Genomic DNA, 19,759 nt, shown 5'->3' with positions numbered 1-19,759 from the left:
AAAGTATTGTTAATGGGGAGAGACTGAAATCACTAGAATACCATGTCCTATTTGGAAGTCAATACTTTTAAAAGAATGTTGAAAAATTGCAAAGGGCTCAGGGATGAGCTACAAGAATGAGTCAAGGTCTGGAAAATCTGCCTTATAGTGAAAGATTTAGGAAGCTCAGTCTCATGAGTTTATTAAAGAAAAGGTTAGAGATGACTTGATCATGTCTATAAGTACCTAAATGGGGAGCAGATTTCTGATATTAGATGGCTCTTGAATCTAGCAGACAAAAAGCATAATGAAATCCAGTGGCTGGAAACTGAAGCTACATAAAAGCAGAGTAGACCATAGGTGCAAATTTCCAACAATGAGGGTAATTAACCATTGGAATAATTTATCTAGGGATGGGGCTGATTCTCTGTAACTTGAAATCTAAATCAAGATAAGCATCCTATTTTAAAAAATATAGACCCTGGCTCAACCCCAGAGGGGGTTGTAAGAATTATTGAGTGAAATTCTCTGGCCTATATATAGGAGGACAGATTAGATTATAGTGGGTTTTTCTGGCCTTTGAATTTTTAGTGTGTCTTGTCTTTCTCTTTCCAGTGTTTGCCTATGGTGCAACAGGTGCAGGAAAAACCTACACCATGCTGGGCTCTGAGAAGAGTCCAGGCATCATGTACCTCACCATGGTGGAGCTTTATAAGAGGATTGAGGCAAGGAAGGAGGAGAAAAGCTGCGAGGTGCTCATCTCCTACCAGGAGGTACCCGGGTGTCTGACGCTACCCCTTTCCATCTGCTACCACCTTAAAGAAGGAGTGTCAGGGTGCGGTAGTTAGGATTACACGGCTCTATCCCCTCGGGTTCAGTATGGTGCCAGCAAGCTGCTGAGATTCCATAGCACGATGCCACTGACTAGTCCAGCTGTTCCTGGGGTGGGAAAGAAGTTCTGTCTCCATTTTTCCCACTTGCTTTTTGGCATCCTCTCACTGCTCTACAAACACTCTACAGTGACTCTCCTGTGCTTGCCTTAACCATTAGGGAAGGAGACTTTCACTTGTGTAGTCCCTTCTCCTAGGCCGTTACTGAGTCCAATACAGTGTATTGTGTCTACACCCAGCTTTCTTGTTGGAGCAGAGTCTATCTAAAATCCCCAGTCTGAACTCTCAGGTCACCTGTAAACAGGGTTTTGTCCCCAGCTCTGCAACTGCTTATGTGAACTTGAATACGCTGATTCACTTCTCTGTGCCTCTGTAATATGGCAACACTTCCCTGCATCGCAAGGATGATTTAAGGGGTGTGCGGTTTGTGAGGCTTAGTGTTTGTTTGTGAAGCACTATGAGATTCCTGGATGAAAGGGGCTCTTAGAAGGGCAGTTGCAGTGACATGGGATAAAGTCCTTGTAACTGTCTAAGGCTGTCCTTGGAAATAGGTGCTTGCGTATGTGGTGCTGCAGCACCCTTCCTTGATGGAACTTGTGTAAAGCCCTTCCAGAGAATCAGCCCTTCCTCCCTAGGAAGAACTTGTCTGACCTGTTTGAAGTCCACTCTCTTCGCTCCTGTTGTAATCTCTGATCCTGTCTGTCTCCGTCCATGCAAAGACCTTCCTCTGGCCTCCTGCACCCAGCTTCCTAGGGTCGCTGTTTAGGATGTTTACTCTTAATTCCTTGTTCTAGGTGTACAATGAGCAGATTCATGACCTCCTGGAGCCGAAGGGCCCTCTAGCAATCAGGGAGGACCCAGAGAAAGGGGTAGTGGTACAGGGACTCTCCTTCCATCAGGTACGTATAACGGTATAAGGATTCCCTACAACAACAGAGTGCATGGACTAGGCACAGCTACAGGTCTAACTGAGTTTCAATAAAGGAAAAATAGCAGCGGAGATGTTACATGGCTTGAGCCCTTCCCACTGTTCCTGAAGAGCTGGGTGATGGTGGATCTACAGTGCTTCCTGGGGATAGCCAGGGTTGAGATACCTCGCTACCACTCACCCATAGAGTGAGGAGTCTTGTTTGTTCCTGGCCTGGGTCAGTTCGCCAACACCACCAGCCCCTGGCAACGCAAGCTCGCCCTTCTGGGCCTCCACAGGCCCCACTCACTCTTTAGAAGTTAGCAATAGGCACACATCAGCCCCCCAGTCCTCCGTGTGTGTCCCTGGAGAAGTCCTGGATGCCCTGGGCACTCACAGAATTTCCACATCCCTGTTCCCAAAAGACCTGCATACCACAGCTTACTGCTGACACAGCTCTGCTTTACACACAGCACTCGGCTAGAGAGCCTGATGTTAAATGAGGATATTAATGTAATAGCCGGTGTGGAAAGTTGGTGGAATGAGAATGATCAATGGCCCAGGGTAATACCTGGGTACAAAATATACAGGAATGACAGAGTAGGTCATACTGGTGTGGGAGTGGTGCTATATCTGACAGAAGGCATAGTCAAAGTAAAAATTTTAAATAAATCAACCTGTACCATAGAATCTCTACAGGTAGAAATTCCATGCTTGAACAACAAAAGTATAGCAGTAGGAATATCCTACCAGCCACCTAGTGCTTGTGAAATGCTCAGGTAGATTAGAGGCTACAAACGCAGAAAACACAATACTACTACTACTACTAGGGGGATTTCAACTAGTCTCTCATTGACTGGGTCTATCCCCTCAGGATAGGATGCAGAGAGAACATTTCAAGACACCATAAATGACGGGGAGGCAATTCTTGATTTAGTCCTAAGTGGGTCACAGGATTTGGTCCAAAAGGTGAATATAGCTGAACTGTTCAGTAACAATGACCCTAACTTAGTTACATTTAACATGGGGTGTGGGGGGGGGTAGGGATGGAGAGAATGCCAAAGAAATGCACCACAGTAACACTTAACTTCAAAAAGGGAAACTACACACAAATGAAGAGGCTAGTTAAATGGAAATTAGAAGGAATAGTTACAAGGGTGAAGTGTCTACAAACTACATAGACTGTTTAAAAACACAGAGGCTCAAACTAACTGTATACCCTCAAATAATACCAAAACAACCCCAGTAAGAGAACCAAAAAAAATCACCATGGCTACTCAAAGTAAAGGAGCTTCTACAAGCAAAAAGGCATCCTTTAAAAATTGGAAATTGAATCCTAGTGAGGAAAATAGGAGCCTAACATCTGGCAAGTCAAGTATAAAGGTATAATGAGGCAGGCAAAGAACAAATTTGAAGAGCTAAAGACACAAAAGCTAAGATTAAAACAAAATTAAGTATACTGGAAGCCTGCCACTGTACAATCTAGCTGCACTAGAAAGCACTCAAGGAAGACAAGGCCATTGTGGAGAAGCTAAATGAATTATTTGCATCGTTTTCACTGCAGAGGATGTGAGGGAAGCCCCCACATCCAAGCCATTCATTTTAGGTGACTAATCTGAAGAATTGTCCCAAACTGCTGAGGTGTCAGGAGGAGGAGGTTTTGGAACAAATTGAATTGATAAGTGACCAGGACTTAGAGCATCAGATATTCATCCAAGAGTTCTGAAGGAACTTAAATATGAAATTGCAGAATGACTAAGTGGTATGTAACCTATCACTTAAATCAGCCTCTGTACCAGATGTATGTCTCCAGTGGTGATCCTGTTAACTACAGGCTGGTAAGCCTAACTTCAGTACCAGGAAAATTGGTTGAAACTATAGTAAAGAACAAAATGATGACATGTAGATGAACACTTGGGGAAGAGTCAACACAGCTTGTGTAAAGGGAAACTATACCTCCCCAATCTACTAGAATTGTTTGAGTGTGTCATCAAGCATGTGGACCAGGGTGATCCAGCGGATAAAGTGTATGTGGACTTTCAGAAAACCTTTGACAAGGTCCCACACCAAAAGCTCTTAAGCAAACTAAGCAGTGCTGGAAGTTCTTCTCATGGATCAATAATTGCTTAAAAGATAGGAGACAAAGGGTAAGAATAAGAGTAGGTCAGTTTTTACACTGCAGAGAGGGGAACAGTGGGGTCTGTACTGGGACAAGTGCTGTTCAACATATTCAGAAGTGATTGGGAAAGGGAGTGAACAATGACATGGCAAAGTATGCAGACAAAACAAAATTATTCAATAGTTAAGTCCAAAGCAGACTGTGAGGAGTTAAAGGGATCTCACAAAACTGGATGACTGGGCAACAAAAAGGCAGATGAAATTCAATGTTTAAGTGCAAAGTGGTGCACATTGGAAAAAAAATAATCCCAACTATACATACAAAACAATGGGGTTTAAATTAGCTGTTATCACTCAAGAAAGAGATCTTGGAATCATTGTGGATAATTCCTTGCTAAATGGTGATTAGCTGTCAAAAAAGCTAAAACAATGTTAGAAACCACTAGGAAAGGGATAGATGATAAAGCAGAAAATATAATGCCACCTTATAAATCCATGGCAAGGAATCTGTGGCAATTTTGCAATAGAAAAGCTTCAAAAACAGACTCCAACAAGAAACTGCTGAACTTGAATTAATATGTAAATTAGATACCATCAATTTAGGCTTAAATAGAGACTGGGAATGGCTGAGCCATTACACACATTGAATCTATTTCCCCATGTTAAGTATCCTCACACCTCTTGTCAAACTGTCTGAAATGGGCTATCTTGACTATCATTACAAAAGGTTTTTTTCTCCTGTTAATAGCTCCTCTTAATTAATTAGCCTCTTAGAGTTGGTAGGGCAACTGCCACCTTTTCATGTTCTCTGTGTGTGTATATATATCTCCTCTCTATATGTTCCATTCTATGCAGCCGCTGAAGTGGGCTGTAGCCCACGAAAGCTTATGCTCAAATAAATGTGTTAGTCTCTAAGGTGCCACAAGTACTCCTGTTCTTTTGGCGGTTACAGACTAACACGGCTGCTACTCTGAAACCTATAAATCCATGGTACACCTATACCTTGAATACTGTGTGCAGGTCTGGTTGCCCCATCTCAAAAAATATATATTAGAATTGGAAAAGGTACAGACGAGCAACAAAAATGTTTAAGGGTATGAAACAACTTCCATAGGAGGAGAGGTTAAAAAGACTGGGGCCATTAATATTAGATGACAGATGACGAAGGGGGGCGGGGGAAGTATAATAGAGGTCAATAAAATCATGAATGGTGTGAAGAAAGTGAACAGGGAAGTGTTCTTTACCCCTTTACATAACCCAACAAGTAGGTGAAATTAAGGCAGCAGGTTTAAAACAAGCATAAGGAAATACTTCACACAACCCACAGTCAACCCGTGGAACTTGTTGCGGTGGATGTTGTGAAGGTCAAAAATAGAACAACGGTTCAAAAAAGAATTAGGTTCATGAGGGATAGGTTGGCTGTTAGCCAAGATGGTCAGGGATGCAGCCCCATGCTCCGGGTGTTCCTAAACCTCCAGATGCCAGAAGCTGGAACTGGACAGGGGATGGATCACTTGAAATTGCCCTGTTCTGTTTATTCCCTCTGAAGCAAGTGGCATTGGCCACCGTCAAAAGGCAGGATACTGGGCTTTGATGGACCATTGGTCTAATGCAGAATGGCCGTTCTTATGTAAAGTTTACTTAATAATAAAGAACAGAAATTCAAATGATAGCAAGCACAGATATTGGAAACAAAGGTATACCTACAAAATCAAATCATAGCACGTGTACTAGAGCCTAAGCTTAACAAATAGGACATTGTTCTGTCCTACAGAGCAAAAGCTCCCCCAAAACCCTTCCAGTGTACTCCAGCCAGGTCTGGCAGTTGTCTTCTATTTGCAAAACAAGTGCACTGTCAGCTTACTTCCTAGGGGAAAGATGCACATTGGGTCTCTACACCTACAGTTCTAGTCCCAGAAATCCATTGTCTGTACTTGGAAATAGGATAACTCACGATGCTTGTGTTTTCCTGTCTAAGCTCCCCTACAGCCTTTGCAATCCCTTGATTAGCATTTTGCTCAGATTGCAAATAGGCTTTCATTGTGAAGTACACAATACTCAGTTTTCACATAGACTGAAAGATAAATATCTGGCCTGAAAGAAACTTTTCTCTCATTGGTGACCAGCCCCAAGTCAAAGACCTTAAGAAAATTATGTTCAGTGTATTTACATAACTCTATACTGATTAGCCATAGATTCACTTCACAATGGCTGTGAGAACAGGCAGGATTCAGCAGATACCTTACATGACACCCTTTGGCAAACTAGTATGTAGAAATCACGCCTAGGGGTTTGTGGCTTGTTCAGGGTAAGCCCCCGGCGGGCCGCGAGACACTTTGTTTACCTGAGCATCTGCAGGTATGGCAGCTCCCAGTGGCTGCAGTTCGTCGTTCCCGGCCAATGGGAGCTGAGGGAAGTAGTGGAGTGTCCCGCACTGCTTCCCGCAGCTCCTATTGGCCGGGAACGGTGAACTGCGGCCATTGGGAGCTGCGAGTGGCCGTACCTGCAGACGCTCAGGTAAACAAAGCGTCTCATGGCCCGCCCGGGGCTTACCCTGAACAAGCCGTGAATCAAGTTTGGGAACCCCTGTTGTAACTCTTGTGTTACCTGTACCTCTGCCAGTTGGCACCAAGAGGTCCCTGGCTCCCAGCGTTGTGCTAAGACACTTGGTTCAGGAGATCCATAATGGGATATGGAGCCCCATTCACACAGGATATGTGTTTGACCCCAGCTCAGCTGAAGAGTAATTGGCCACCATTGCCATCTGATGGCAGTTGTGTGAAATGTGATTGGTCTGAGTCTAGTTCCAGTGGACAGTAATCTGTATCACAATTGATCTGCTCATTGAATGAGCCATGGAGAGTCTGCACCGTCACAGAGATGATCCCTCAAGGTGAGAGCTGAGGCACCTTGGCAGGGTAGCATGGGGGAAGCTTGTCCTGATTTTGCCCATTTTTTGGATAAACAGGGCTTCAGTCTCAAGGGAGATTAATGTGGCATCTTTTCCCAGCCCTATGCTCACCTTCCCCACAAAGGTTTGTATGCACCTACTAGTGCATTGGTTGATGTGCTTACCAGTCCCTTGGGAGGGGGAAGGCATAGCTTCCCCATATGGGTGAGCACTGCAAAGACCTCCCCTTTGAAGCACTGTATGGTACTAACCCTTCTGTGTTTCTTTCCAGCCAAAATCAGCAGAGCAGCTCCTGGAGATGCTAGCGAGTGGGAACAGAAACCGCACACAGCACCCCACAGACGCCAATGCTACTTCCTCACGCTCACACGCGGTCTTCCAGGCAAGTGGCAGCAGCAACACCTACTGGGATGTTATCAGGACTCTTATCTTCAGGAGCCAAATGAAAAAACAGGAAGAAAGCTCCTGCAGTCTTGGAATGCAGGGTCTCCAGTTATTACTTCTGTTCAGTATGTGAAACAGGAGGATTACGTCTTCCTCTGAAGAATCTGGCAATAGCTACTGTCAGACAGGATACTGGGCTGGACCATTGGTTTGTTCTTGCAACTAGAGCTGACATACTGGGTCATCCACTTACTCTCTGTCCTGCCAGGCTAGGGTTCTCCTGCAGTGCGTCCAGTGTAGTTTTAAATGTCCCAAGTTCTGGGACTTCCCTTCCCCCCATTCCCTTGGGAGACTCTTCCATTCTCTACTAGATTTCACTGTCAAGATGGTTTTCTTAATACTTGGCCTAAATGTTCCCTTTGTTTGGTTGGTTTTGGTTTTGTTTTATCCCTGTACCCCTGTGTACTGCAATGAACAACTCGCCTCCTTCCTTGGTGGCCTATTTGCAGGTTTTTCTCCGCACCTTCCCTTAGACACACTTTACATACTGAGCTCTCAGTCTTTCCTTGGAAATCAGTCCCTGCAGCCTACGATCACTTGCTACTCTTCTCTGAAAACCTTCCAATTTCTCTTCATAGTGGTGTGCACAGAATGGAAAAAATGAGTAACTCCAGGACTGTACAAAGAGACTATGATCTCTCTGACTGCAGACTCATCTCTAACTTGCTATCATTTGCCCCAGCTCTCACCACTCCTGTTTCCCAAGTTTTCTCTCCACATGAAGCGTAGGTGTTTGGGATGATTTTTCCTCAGATGGATTAGCTGCATTTTCAAGGTTGAATCTGCTGTTGTGCTGCACCTAGGACACTGACTAGCCAGTTCCAGGCCAGGTTAGGGCACTTTGCCAGGAGGCAGGTTTAGTCGTTAGTGCCTGGATTCCCAGCTGGCCACACTGGAAAACCCTCCTGTAACGAACGGAGTCAGCACCCACCTCTCGCAAGCACCCACTCTGGTTGGGTGTGTCTGTGGTCTTTACACTAGTCTAGCCCTGGTATGGGGCTGTATCCCCAGGGCTTCCTCCCTGGAGATACTATCTTCCTGCAGCCCTCCCCAGGCTCAGTCCCTACTCAGTGCCCATAGCCAGCCAGGAGCTCCTTCATTGCTTCTCCAGGCCCTGCTAGCAAACTGGCTTTGGCTCAGTCCTAGCAGTCAGCTAGGAGCCTCTTGCTCCCCCAGTCCCTGCCCACACTGAGCTGTCCGTGACCCTGCTGCTCTTCCAGGCAGCCAGACATGCAGTCCTTTCTTCTCCAGCTCCAAGCAGCAACTGCCCTGTCTCTGGCGTTGTAGCTCCTTTTTATAGGGTTCACTCTAGCCTGCTTGGAGGACCTCTCCACTGCTCCTTACCTGGGATGAGTGTGGCAGGACCCTGAGGCCTCCACCAGGGGGCCTCTGGCCTAGTTCACCCCATCACACCTCCTCTCCTACAGGTGGCTTCTTCCTTTCACTTAGGCTGGCAACTAATCATGTGGGAGGCGAGGAACTGGCTCAGAGTGGCTCTGTGCAGGGAGGCGGGGCTGATTGTTGGCCCTGCTCCTTAAGAACATAAGAAGGACCACACTGGGTCAAACCAACTGTCCATCTAGCCCAGTTTCTTGTCTCTGACAATGGCCAGTGCCAGATACTTCAGAGATTAATGGAACAGGGCAATTATCTAGTCATCCATCCATCCCCTGTTGTCCAGCCCCAGCTTGTGGCAGCTGGAGGCTTAAGGACACTCAGAGTACGGGGTTGTGCCCCTGACCATCTTGACTAATAGCCAGTGATAGGCCTGTCCTCCAGGAACTTCTCTAATTCTTTTTTGAAGCCAGTTATACTTTTGGCCTTCACAACATCCACAGCAATGAGTTTCACAAGTTGACTGTGCGTTGTGTGAAGAAGTACTTCCTTGTGTTTTGTTTTAAACCCGTTGCCTGTTAATTTTATCAGCTGGTCCCCTAGTGCTTGTGTTATGTGAAGGGGGTAAATAACACTTTCCTAGTCGCTTTCCCCACACCATTTATGATGATATAGTGTGACAGATTTTTGTTACCAATTTGCCTGAGGCATCAGGTGATTAGGCTGAGGCCACAGGATTTTTAGGGAAGGAGATGACAAAACACACCAAGTGTTTAAGTTTTGAAGCTTTATTAATAAAGTAACAGCAGAGAGTGAGGGGTGGAAGGAAGAAAGCGTTAGTGCCCCAAGCCCTAACCCACTTTCATACTCACACACGCTTTACCCGAGGCTGGCCAAGCCTGGGTGTAACGTAAGAAGAAGAAGGGGAAGGATGGATGGGAGTTCTGTCCTGGGCACAAGTTGTCCGGGGTCCGCTGCAATCTCCAACTTGCTTTGGCTTTCGGGAGGGTTTTAAGTCCTGGGTTTTTGGGGGGTGTTTTTTGTCCAGGACCCTATGTTTCTGGTGCTTTTTGTACCAGTCCATACTGGCTCGCTGTGGCCCCTTTGGCTTCCCAAAACATTCCAGCTCCAGAGACTTTGTTTTCCCCCCTGTTGGCCTTCGCCATCTCATTTGCTTTCACTGTTTTTACTGCTATTTTTGCAGCCCTGCTCAGCTTTGTTTTTCTCTAGACAGCTGCAGATTTCTCGTCGCACCCATGACCTTGGACCGGGGCCAGCGTTTTATTTTTACACAGAGCTAGCTAAAGTGTCGAGTTAACCCGTTCTTTGCTCTTTTCCTTCTTCCCCCTCTGGCCTCTCGGACCGGCAAAGGAATTTTCCATTCCACACTTACACCTTTGATCCTTTCCAAAATGTGTTAGCAATATACAATGCTGATCTGCCTCCCCCAGGGGACCCCTTGAGGGAGGGGGCCATTGGGGTGTGACAATCGACCTCTGTAATGCCACCCTTTATTTATCTATCGGGGTAGCCATGTTAGTCTGTACCCATAAAAACAATGAAGACTAACAGATTTATTTGGGCATAAGCTTTTGTGGATAAAAAACCCACTTCTTCAGATGCATGGAGTGAAAATTACAGATACAGGCATTATTTATTTATCTATCTTCTAAACTGAACAGTCCCGGTCTTTTAATCTCTCCTAATATGGGAGCTGTTCCATCGCCCAAATCATTTTTGTTGCTCTTCTCTGCACTTTTTCCAATTCTAATATCTTTTTTGAGATGAGGCAATCAGAACTGCCCACAGTATTCAAGATGTGGGCATACCATGGATTTATGTAGCAGCACTATGATATTTTCTGTCATATTATCTATCCCATTCCTAAGGTTCCTAACATTTTGTTAGCTTTTTTTGACTGCCACTGCACGTTGAGCAGATGTTTTCAGAGAACTATCAGATGACTCCAAGATCTGTTGCTTGAGCAGTAACAGTTAATTTAGAACCCATCATTTTGTATGTATAGTTGGGATTATTTTCATCAATGTGCATTACTTGATCGTTATCAATACTGAATTTTCATTTGCCATTTTGTCACCCAGTCACCCAGTTTAGTGAAATCTCTTTGTAACTCTTCACGATCATCTCTGGATTTATCTTGAGTAATTTTGCATCATCTTCAGATTTTGCCACATCACTGTTTCCATATCATTTATGAATGTGTTGAACAGCACAGATCCTTTGGGGGCCCCCACTATTTACCTCTCTCTGTTGGGAAAACTGGCCATTTATTCCTACCATTTGTTTCCTATCTTTTAACCAATCCATGAGAGGATCTTCCCTCTTATCTCAGGACTGCTTAGTTTGCTTAAGAGCCTTTGGTGCGGGACCTTGTCAAAGGCTTTCTGAACGTTCATGTACACTATATCCACTGGTCACTCTTGTCCACATCCTGAAGTTAGGTTTAGTGGCCTGTAATTGTCAGGATTGCTGCTGGAGCCTCTTTTAAAAACCGGCATCACATTAGCTACTCTCCAGTCATGTGGTACAGAGGCTGATTTAAGTGATGGGTTACATACCACAGTTAGTAGTTTTGCAATTTCATATTTAAGTTCCTTCAGAACTTTTGGATGGATATCATGTGGTCCTGGTGACTTCTACTCTTTAATTTCTCAATTTGTTCCAAAATCCCCTCTATCGACACCTCAATCTGGAACAATTCCTCAGATTTGTCACCTAAAAAGAATGGCTCGGGTGTAGGGAATCTCCCACACCTCCTTTGCAGTGAAGACCAATGCAAAGAATTGCTTTAGTTTCTCCACAACACCCTGGTCTTCCTTAGCGCCGTGATCGTTCAGTGGCGCTACTGACTGTTTGCCAGGCTTCCTGCTTCTGATATACTTCAGAAGTAACAGCAATTTTTTTTCTGTGTCATTAGCTAGTTGCTCTTCCAATTCTTTCTTGGCCTGCCCTATTATACTTGGCCTGGCAGTGTTTATGCTCCTTTCTGTTTTCCACACTAGGATTTGATTTCTAATTTTTAAAGGCCTTTTTGCCTCTAACCACCTCTTTTACTCTGCTCTTAAGCCATGGTGGCATAGTTTTGGTCCTCTTACTGTTTTTTTGGTTTGTTTTTGTTTTTCATTTGGGATATACATTTAATATGACCCTCTAGTATTGTGCTTTTAAATAGTCTCCATGCTCTTTGCAGGCATGTGAGTTGTGACTGTTCCTTTTAATTTCCATTTAACTAGCTTCCTTAGTTTTGTGCCGCTCCTGTGGTGGGTTTCTTTGGCATTTTCATCCCACAAGCATGTTACGTTTAATTACACTAAATTAAACCACTATTATTGAGCGGTTCAGCTATATCCACCACTTGGACCAGACTCTGTGCTCCACTTAGGACTAAATCAAGATTTGTCTCTCCCATTGTGGGTTCCAGGACAAACTGCTACAAGAAGCAGTCGTTTTATGTGCCTAGAAGTTTTATCTCGGCATCCCTTCCTGAAGTGACATACCCAGTTAATATCAAGATAGTTGAAATCCCCGGTTATTATTGTATTTTCTGCCTTTGTAGCCTCTCTAGTCTCCCTGAGCATTTCACAACCATGGTCACCATCCTTGTCAGGTAGTGGATAGGATATTCCTACTACTATATTCTCCTTTAACCCATGTAAGGCTGCTGGCCCACTGGGACAGCCACTGCTTGGAGAGAGAGAGAGCTAGTGAGGTGAGGAGGGAGAGTAGTTGAGGCTTTGTGGGGATGAGAGGGAGAGAGTAGTTGAGAACAGGGTTTGCTTCAGATCATTAGAACAGTCACACTGGATCAGGCCAGTGATCCACCTAGCCCAGGGTCCTGTCTTTCAACTGGTGCCAGATGCTTCAGAGGGAATGATCAGAACAGGATACTTTATCAAGTGATCCATCCCCTGTTGTCCAGTCCCAGCTCCTAGCAGGCAGAGGTTTAAGGGCACCCAGAGCATGGAGTTGTGTCCCTGACCATCTTGGCTAACAAGCATTGATGGACCTGTCCTCCATGACCTTATCTCATTTTTTTTAACCCTGTTATAGTATATAAAGTATCTATAAACTCCCTTAATGGGTCAGAGCCCCACAAATCTCATTTCTTATGGGCCAACAAATGGCAATGACTTTCAGTCACTCACGGAGCCAGAGGTGAAGCTGGCCTAGAAATGAGAAGCCGTGTGTTTGCAACCCTGGCTGAGCTCCCCCTTGTGGACACTCACCAGGTTGCTGTTTGGATGCAACTACTAGATCCCACATGCTCTTAGGGTGTTTGGATCTGGACAGTCTAGTCACTGTCTCAAGGTCTGGGCTTCCAGGCACACTTTCAGGATGCATATCCTCTATCTAGCACCCCTTCCTGAGATACGCAATTCTGCAATCCAGCTACTGCTGGCCTCCCCTGTAGCAAATGCATGCTCCCCAAAGTTCCTCCGAAGCAATGCACCCTCTGGATTGCTATTTCATCCTTGGAGACTACATGACCATTAAAACAAGGGACGCATAGACTCAGCAAAGGAATTTCTCAACCAGTCATTCTTCACTGATCGATACAAATCTACAGAATATAACAAACATCTGCACATCAAACCCTCCTTCCAGTGTCCTCACCACTCTGAGAGCCCTTTGGGGGTTGGTCAGTCCTTCCAGCGTCCCAGGACCCTCCTCTTCTCCTGCACAGCCTTGTTATCTTGTTCTGGTCAGTCAGAGAGCCCTTGGTAAGACCAGGACTTGTCCTTTTATACAGTTCCAGTCCCCTCTGTCAGCAGTGCCGTAGCCAGGTGGAGGGAACAGGTGGAGCGATACAAAAAAAAAAGCGCCACCCGCTGCAGCGCTTTTACTCACCCGGCGGCACTCCGGGTCTTCAGCGGCACTGAAGGACCTGCCGCCGAAGACCTGGAGTGAGTGACGGTCCTGCCGCCGAAGACCCGGAGCCCCGTGGGTGAGTAAAAGCGCTGCAGCGGGTGGCGCCTTTTGTTGTTGTTGTTGTATCGCTCCCCTGGGTGAGTACAAAGGCACCAAGAAATTGACCAGGTGCCACTTGTGCTCAGTGGGGGAGTGGCCGCTGCCCCGCTCCCCCCCAGCTACGCTACTGTCTGTCAGGTGCCCCTGCCCCCCAGTCAACTTTAAGTCCCTTGTCCGGCGTGTCATTGCTTGGTGACAGCCCATCTACAGTTCAGACTGGCGACACTGGTCCCCCTGATAAGCCCACCACCCAAGGGACAGCTTATTGTTCTAGGACACTCCCATTTGAATGGAAGATCATCCAGGTTAGTGACTCTTGATTGCTCTCTTGTTAACCCGCCGCTAGCGGGCAAGGTTTCTGCTCGTACCTTCTAGACATCCCGGCCCAATATGATGGAGGGTAAAAGGCAAAAGCAAAGGTGCAGTACAAGTTACAATCAAAATGGAGTTTGCAGACTGATACAGACATACACATGCTAACCTGTCATATCCTGTACCCATTACAAGTTCTCCTACAACCTGAGACCAATCAGAGTTGGCCTTATGGCCTGCGAGATCCTAGAACTGAGTGTGGGGAACACTGGGCAGTGTTTTCTCTCCTCTAGACCCTCAGTAGGGGGAAGATAGTTGACCTGTAGCTTGGCAAGGTGGCACTGTAGATCAGTGAGTGGAGAGGAAACACATGCCCTTGCTTTCATTGCTTGTGATGATGGCTAGTCCTGCAGCGAATCCTTTGAGTGGTGGCCTTATGAGACCCCAGGAGAGTTCATATTCAGGTCTTTGCTGTCCCCTTCGATAAGACATTGCCTGCTGACTGGGCTGAGCAGGTCTTGAGGCCTTGCCTTATCTTTCCTCACTATCTTTATCTTTTCTTCCTGTCCTCGCAGATCTATGTGAAGCAGCAGGACCGTGTCGTTGGCATCACTCAGGACCTGCAGGTGGCCAAGATGAGCCTGATTGACCTGGCAGGCTCGGAGCGAGCCTCAACCACCAACACAAAGGGAGAGCGGCTCCGAGAGGGTGCCAACATCAACCGTTCACTGCTCGCCCTGATTAATGTCATCAACGCCCTGGCTGATGCAAAGGTAATGCCCCTGATCCACCCTTCCACAATACACCCTCCTCGGAAAACCACCTTGCATTCTTGCAGTACAAAGGGCAGGGGTTAAAAGGACACTTGACATAAGGTATGTCCTTGTCTGACAAACCTAAGGAACTCTCTGCTGCAGGATATTGACACATCTAGCTCAGGAAGACTTCACAGGATTAGGAATAGTCTCTGACATTAACTGTGGTAAAACAGGACTGGACCAACTGCCTCTTCGGGCACTTGCTTCCTAGCCTGGGTTTATGGGAATGAGTCTGAGCATTAGGCTATTAGCATGCCAGGATTCTCAGAGATACCTGACAACTGAGGTGAGTCCCCTGATGTCTCCGAACAGAGCAGGAAGTCCCACATCCCGTACAGGGACAGTAAGCTCACACGCCTGCTGAAGGACTCTCTTGGGGGCAACTGCCGGACCATCATGATTGCTGCCATCAGCCCGTCTGCACTCGCCTATGAGGACACCTACAACACGCTCAAGTATGCCAATCGGGCCAAGGAGATCAAACTGTCGGTGGGTCCCGCACATCTGTGTACAGACCTCTCTTTGTACGGTGCCACTGTGTTGAGAGGCTGTTGGCAAGTGGGCCGGGGCAAAAGCTGGCTCCGTGAGCACTACCATAGTGCCTCTGGATAGTTAAAGGGGTCTTAGTTCAGTTAATCCACTGGTAGACATTCATTTAGATCTCTGAACTGTCTAGTCCTCGGATCTGTGCCTGCTCTGGGGACAAGCACAGCTAGAGTTGCTGATGGTGATGCAGCTCACTCTGTAGGAGATGTGAGCATTGGCTAAAGCCAAGCGTCACTTCATGGGCGGGCATTAGTGACCATGAAAGGGAGCTTCTCCCTTCAGAATTGTCCCTTAGAGGTGTTCCCTGCATCCCAGGGGTATCCCAGCAGCTCTGCTTAAACGAACCCATAGAGTGACTGGACTCACTGGCCTCTCAGTTCTCTCCACAGCTATTCCACGTCTGTTCCTTTAACCCTCTCTCCTCCTTCCCCGCCCCCTTTCCACCCTGCAGCTGAAGAGTAACGTGCTCAGCCTGGACTGCCACATCACGAAGTACGCAGCTATCTGTGAGCAGCTGAAAGCAGAGGTGAGATGCCTTACAGGGGGCTGGTAGCAGTTCTGTCTGTAGCCCTTGTCAGAGACCAGCACTACTCTGGGACTGTAAGTACCAGGAGTGCTGTGATAGGCTCGTGGTATTGGCCGTGCTGCCGGAGAACTGCTTAGCCCAGTCAGTGGGCAGTGTCTTACGTTAAGGAAGAGCAGAGGACTGGAATGGACTCTTCTGGGGCTGCTATGAGAGCGCTGCTGCTGGACAGATCCAGGGGCCCAGGTATTCTGGGATCCTGCAGCACTTGCTCTAGGCCCCAGTAATGAATCACTCTCTGCCTTGTTTGTGAAGAGAGGTGAATGGCGTGTAACTGCAGTAGCCCTCCCTGCCTGAATCTGCAGCAGGACAGCCAGAAACAATGGCACTGAAGTGTGAACTGCCCTATTGATCCCCAAAGCTCCTAGTGTCCCCAGCCAGCTGCCAGAATCTCCACATTCCCCCTGACCTCTTCTACAAGGCAAATGGTCAATAAACCTGCAACACATTGAAAAATACTGGGGCAAAGTAAGACTGTATGTCTTACAACTGAGTGTGCCAATCTCAGGTCAGACTGTCAGAAAACTAGGGGTGTGTTCTGTAATTAGATTTCACGAAGCCGGTAACAAATGTGTGCTGCTGGATCACTCTACCAGTCTTACCACAGAATCGTAGACTACCAGGGTTGGAAGGGACCTCAGGAGGTCATCTAGTCCAACCCCCTGCTCAAAGCAGGACCAACCTCAACTAAATCATCCCAGCCAGGGCTTTGTCAAGCCTGACCTTAAAAACCTCCAAGGAAGGAGATTCCACCACCTCCCTAGGTAACGCATTCCAGTGCTTCACCACCCTCCTAGTGAAAAAGTTTTTCCTAATATCCAACCTAAACTTCCCCCACTGCAACTTGAGACCATTACTCCTTGTTCTGTCATCTGCCACCACTGAGAACAGTCTAGATCCATCCTCTTTGGAACCTCCTTTCAGGTAGTTGAAAGCAGCTATCAAATGCCCCCTCATTCTTCTGTTCTGCAAACTAAACAATCCCAGTTCCCTCAGCCTCTCCTCATAAGTCATGTGCTCCAGCCCCCTAATCATTTTTGTTGCCCTCTACTGGACTCTTTCCAATTTTTCCACATCCTTCTTGTAGTGTGGGGCCCAAAACTGGACACAGTACTCCAGATGAGGCCTCACCAATGTCGAATAGAGGAGAATGATCACGTCCCTTGATCTGCTGGCAATGCTCCTGCTTATACAGCCCAAAATGCCGGTAGCCTTCTTGGCAACAAGGGCACACTGTTGACTCATATCCAGCTTCTCGTCCACTGTAACCCCTAGGTCCTTTTGTGCAGAACTGCTGCCTGGCCGTTGGTCCCTAGTCTGTAGCAGTGCATGGGAGTCTTCTGTCCTAAGTGCAGGACTCTGCACTTGTCCTTGTTGAACCTCATCAGTTTTCTTTTGGCCCAATCCTCTAATTTGTCTAGGTCCCTCTGTATCCTATCCCTACCCTCCAGCGTATCTACCACTCCTCCCAGTTTAGTGTCATCTGCAAACTTGCTGAGAGTGCAGTCCACGCCATCCTCCGAGTCCAGATCATTAATGAAGATATTGAACAAAACCGGCCCCAGGACCTACCTTTGGGGCACTCCGCTTGGCATTCTGCCTTGGAGCCACAGACAGTCCCCTTAGGCTCTCCAACCCCCCTTTACCATCCAGACAAACTGAACTTTGTGATGAAAGGTTATTAACACCAACATCACCTCATATTGGGTTACTCCCAACCCCAAGGGGTCGGTTACTTACCCCAGGTCAATGGATACTCGATCTCACACCAAAGACAACGCTGACAGCCAGTTTCTCTAGTAAACGAACAAAAGCTTTATTAGCTAAGAAAAAGCAATACGCGTTATTGAGAAGTTAAAGCAGGTAAAATGCATTCACAGGGAGTCGAAGTTTGTAAGTCCAATATGATCGCAGAGATGTAGTGAGCTGCTAGATTTCAATAAGTCTCTCCGCGTTACCCAGAATAACTGTGGGGATCTCTGCCCACTTGTTCAATATTCCACCCTATTAGAATCCAAAACAGTTCAAAGATGCAGAATCCTTCCCTTGAACCAGTATTGATAGATTCTTGCTCACAGAAAATTAGCTGACCGCTTTTGTATCCATTGCTGAACCCAACGACTCTTGCTCTGAAGTTACCCTTCTACTTTTTGCATTCACAAGTAATGCAGTTGCAGTGACATACAGAATGCAATTGCCTGCCGTTACAGGCAGGGATAGAGGATAGATAGAGGGATAGGGATAGAGAAGTGAAAACAATACAAGTATCATTCATTAATTTTCATGCAGTTTACACACCACGTAAATTCTCACTAACATACACTTCTGACCTAGGGTTAATTAAGTATGGGGTTTACATAATGTAATGCAATAGTAAACAACAGGTTATAGGTAAGTGAAGACAATAACATCAGCATTTTGCTAGTTTTCATGAATTTAGAGCAAATGTAATTAGGGGGCATCTGCCATGTAAATGCAATGTGATAACATCCCCCTTTGTGAATTGGCTTGAACACACAATGTCCTTTTAGCATTTCTTTGCTATCCCCACACCAGTGAATTGCCCTGTTGCTCCAGCCGGAGCTGGCAATCTGCTAGACAGATCACAACACTGACAAATGTCAGGGCAGAGTAAGACGGAACTGAATGTCAAACCAACACGGGGCTAGTGCAGTGGCTGGATTCTGGTAACTACCTCCTTGGAGCACTTGGACCTGAAGGTGCTGCACAGTCTGATACAAGTGAGCCACAGACTCCAGGGGGGTTGGCAGACTGCTTGGGGGAAGAAGGGGTATAAAGGGCAGGTACCTGGCTGCTCTCCAAGGACTCCAAGTGTCATGGGTGGGGGCTGGGGAGGGGTCTCCTGGAAATGCATGAACTTCTCCTGACTGCAGTTTCTGTAGTGGAGTATGACTACCGGCTCCTGAGCAAGTGGCAGACATGCTTGGTGTCCCTTGCTGCTTAGGGGCTCAAGCGAAGGAGGAACACAGCAAGTCCTCAGCGTCAAGGTCTCTCCTGCAGTGCGTAGGCTGCTCCTCTCAGAAGGGAGGTGTAGTTTTGTGGCGTTGACAGCGAATGCCATGAATGGATGGGGAAATTGGATCTAAATGGGTGGAATTTCCCTTGCAGGTGGCAGCTCTGCGAGAGAAGCTCCAAGCTTACGAGAGAAACACCCAGGATCCAGACCACCAGGTTCCAGCTCCTCAGGCACAGTCTACCCCTTGGCAGGTGGAGCTGCTCAGGTACGTTTCGTTGATCATCAACATCTTGTCCTTCCGGGAGCCTGAACAGTGCTGAATGCTCCATCCTATCCCCCAGGCTTCCCCATCAAGGAGCTTTAGGGTTCTTTTTACTCTTGATTGGATCCCAAATAACGTGTCTGAAAGCAGAGCTGATTGGAATGCAGCCACACCTGTTGACTTGCTAAGCACATGGTCATGTCAGTCATACACTCCGGCATATGATGAAGCCATAGTCTGCCCACCAGTGCTTCCCGAAGCCCGGATGGGCAGAGTGACTCACTGACAAGTGAGAGGGAAGGTGGTCCATGAAGGCCTTTTGACAGACTAAGCACAGGACTAGACTTGCAAAATCTGACTGTAAAATAAAGGGCTCCATGAGGGTCTCTGAGCTCCCCAGAGAAGCCTGTGAGTGGTGGCAGAAAACACGGCAGCTTTTCACCCAGATCTGCTCTGGCAACTGCTCCTAAAGAGCTTGTCTCTGTGTTGTTCTGGCTGCTTCTTCCTCTGCATTGCTACAGGTCAGCAGAGGCTGCACAGGAGGTGTCCCCAGATCATGAAGTCCCTGATAAGGGGAACCAGGAAATGGTGATACAGCAGCAGGAGCGGAAAGTGAGACCCCCCTTTCAGCAACAGGACCTGGGAGCAGTGGAACAGGTGAGAGAAGGGGCTGGTTGGCAGAGGAGCC

General features: G+C 46.9%; 1 protein-coding gene across 1 annotated transcript in view; it reads left to right on the top strand.

Moving 5' to 3' along the window:
- The window catches only part of KIF18B (kinesin family member 18B), a 35,638-nt gene that overhangs the window by 6,512 nt on the left and 9,367 nt on the right, over window positions 1–19,759 (top strand). Inside the window, exons 3-10 of the mRNA XM_054014456.1 lie at window positions 595–752; window positions 1,664–1,768; window positions 7,077–7,187; window positions 14,461–14,658; window positions 15,016–15,192; window positions 15,701–15,775; window positions 18,962–19,074; window positions 19,593–19,728. Of these exons, the coding sequence (XP_053870431.1) occupies window positions 595–752; window positions 1,664–1,768; window positions 7,077–7,187; window positions 14,461–14,658; window positions 15,016–15,192; window positions 15,701–15,775; window positions 18,962–19,074; window positions 19,593–19,728 (1,073 nt within the window). The remainder of the gene's footprint in view (window positions 1–594; window positions 753–1,663; window positions 1,769–7,076; window positions 7,188–14,460; window positions 14,659–15,015; window positions 15,193–15,700; window positions 15,776–18,961; window positions 19,075–19,592; window positions 19,729–19,759) is intronic.

This window comes from Malaclemys terrapin, chromosome 25, assembly GCF_027887155.1.
Source record: "Malaclemys terrapin pileata isolate rMalTer1 chromosome 25, rMalTer1.hap1, whole genome shotgun sequence".
NCBI lineage: Eukaryota > Metazoa > Chordata > Testudines > Emydidae > Malaclemys > Malaclemys terrapin.
The sequence above is the reverse complement of the archived record's forward strand: the minus strand, read 5'-3'. Positions and strand labels throughout refer to the sequence as shown.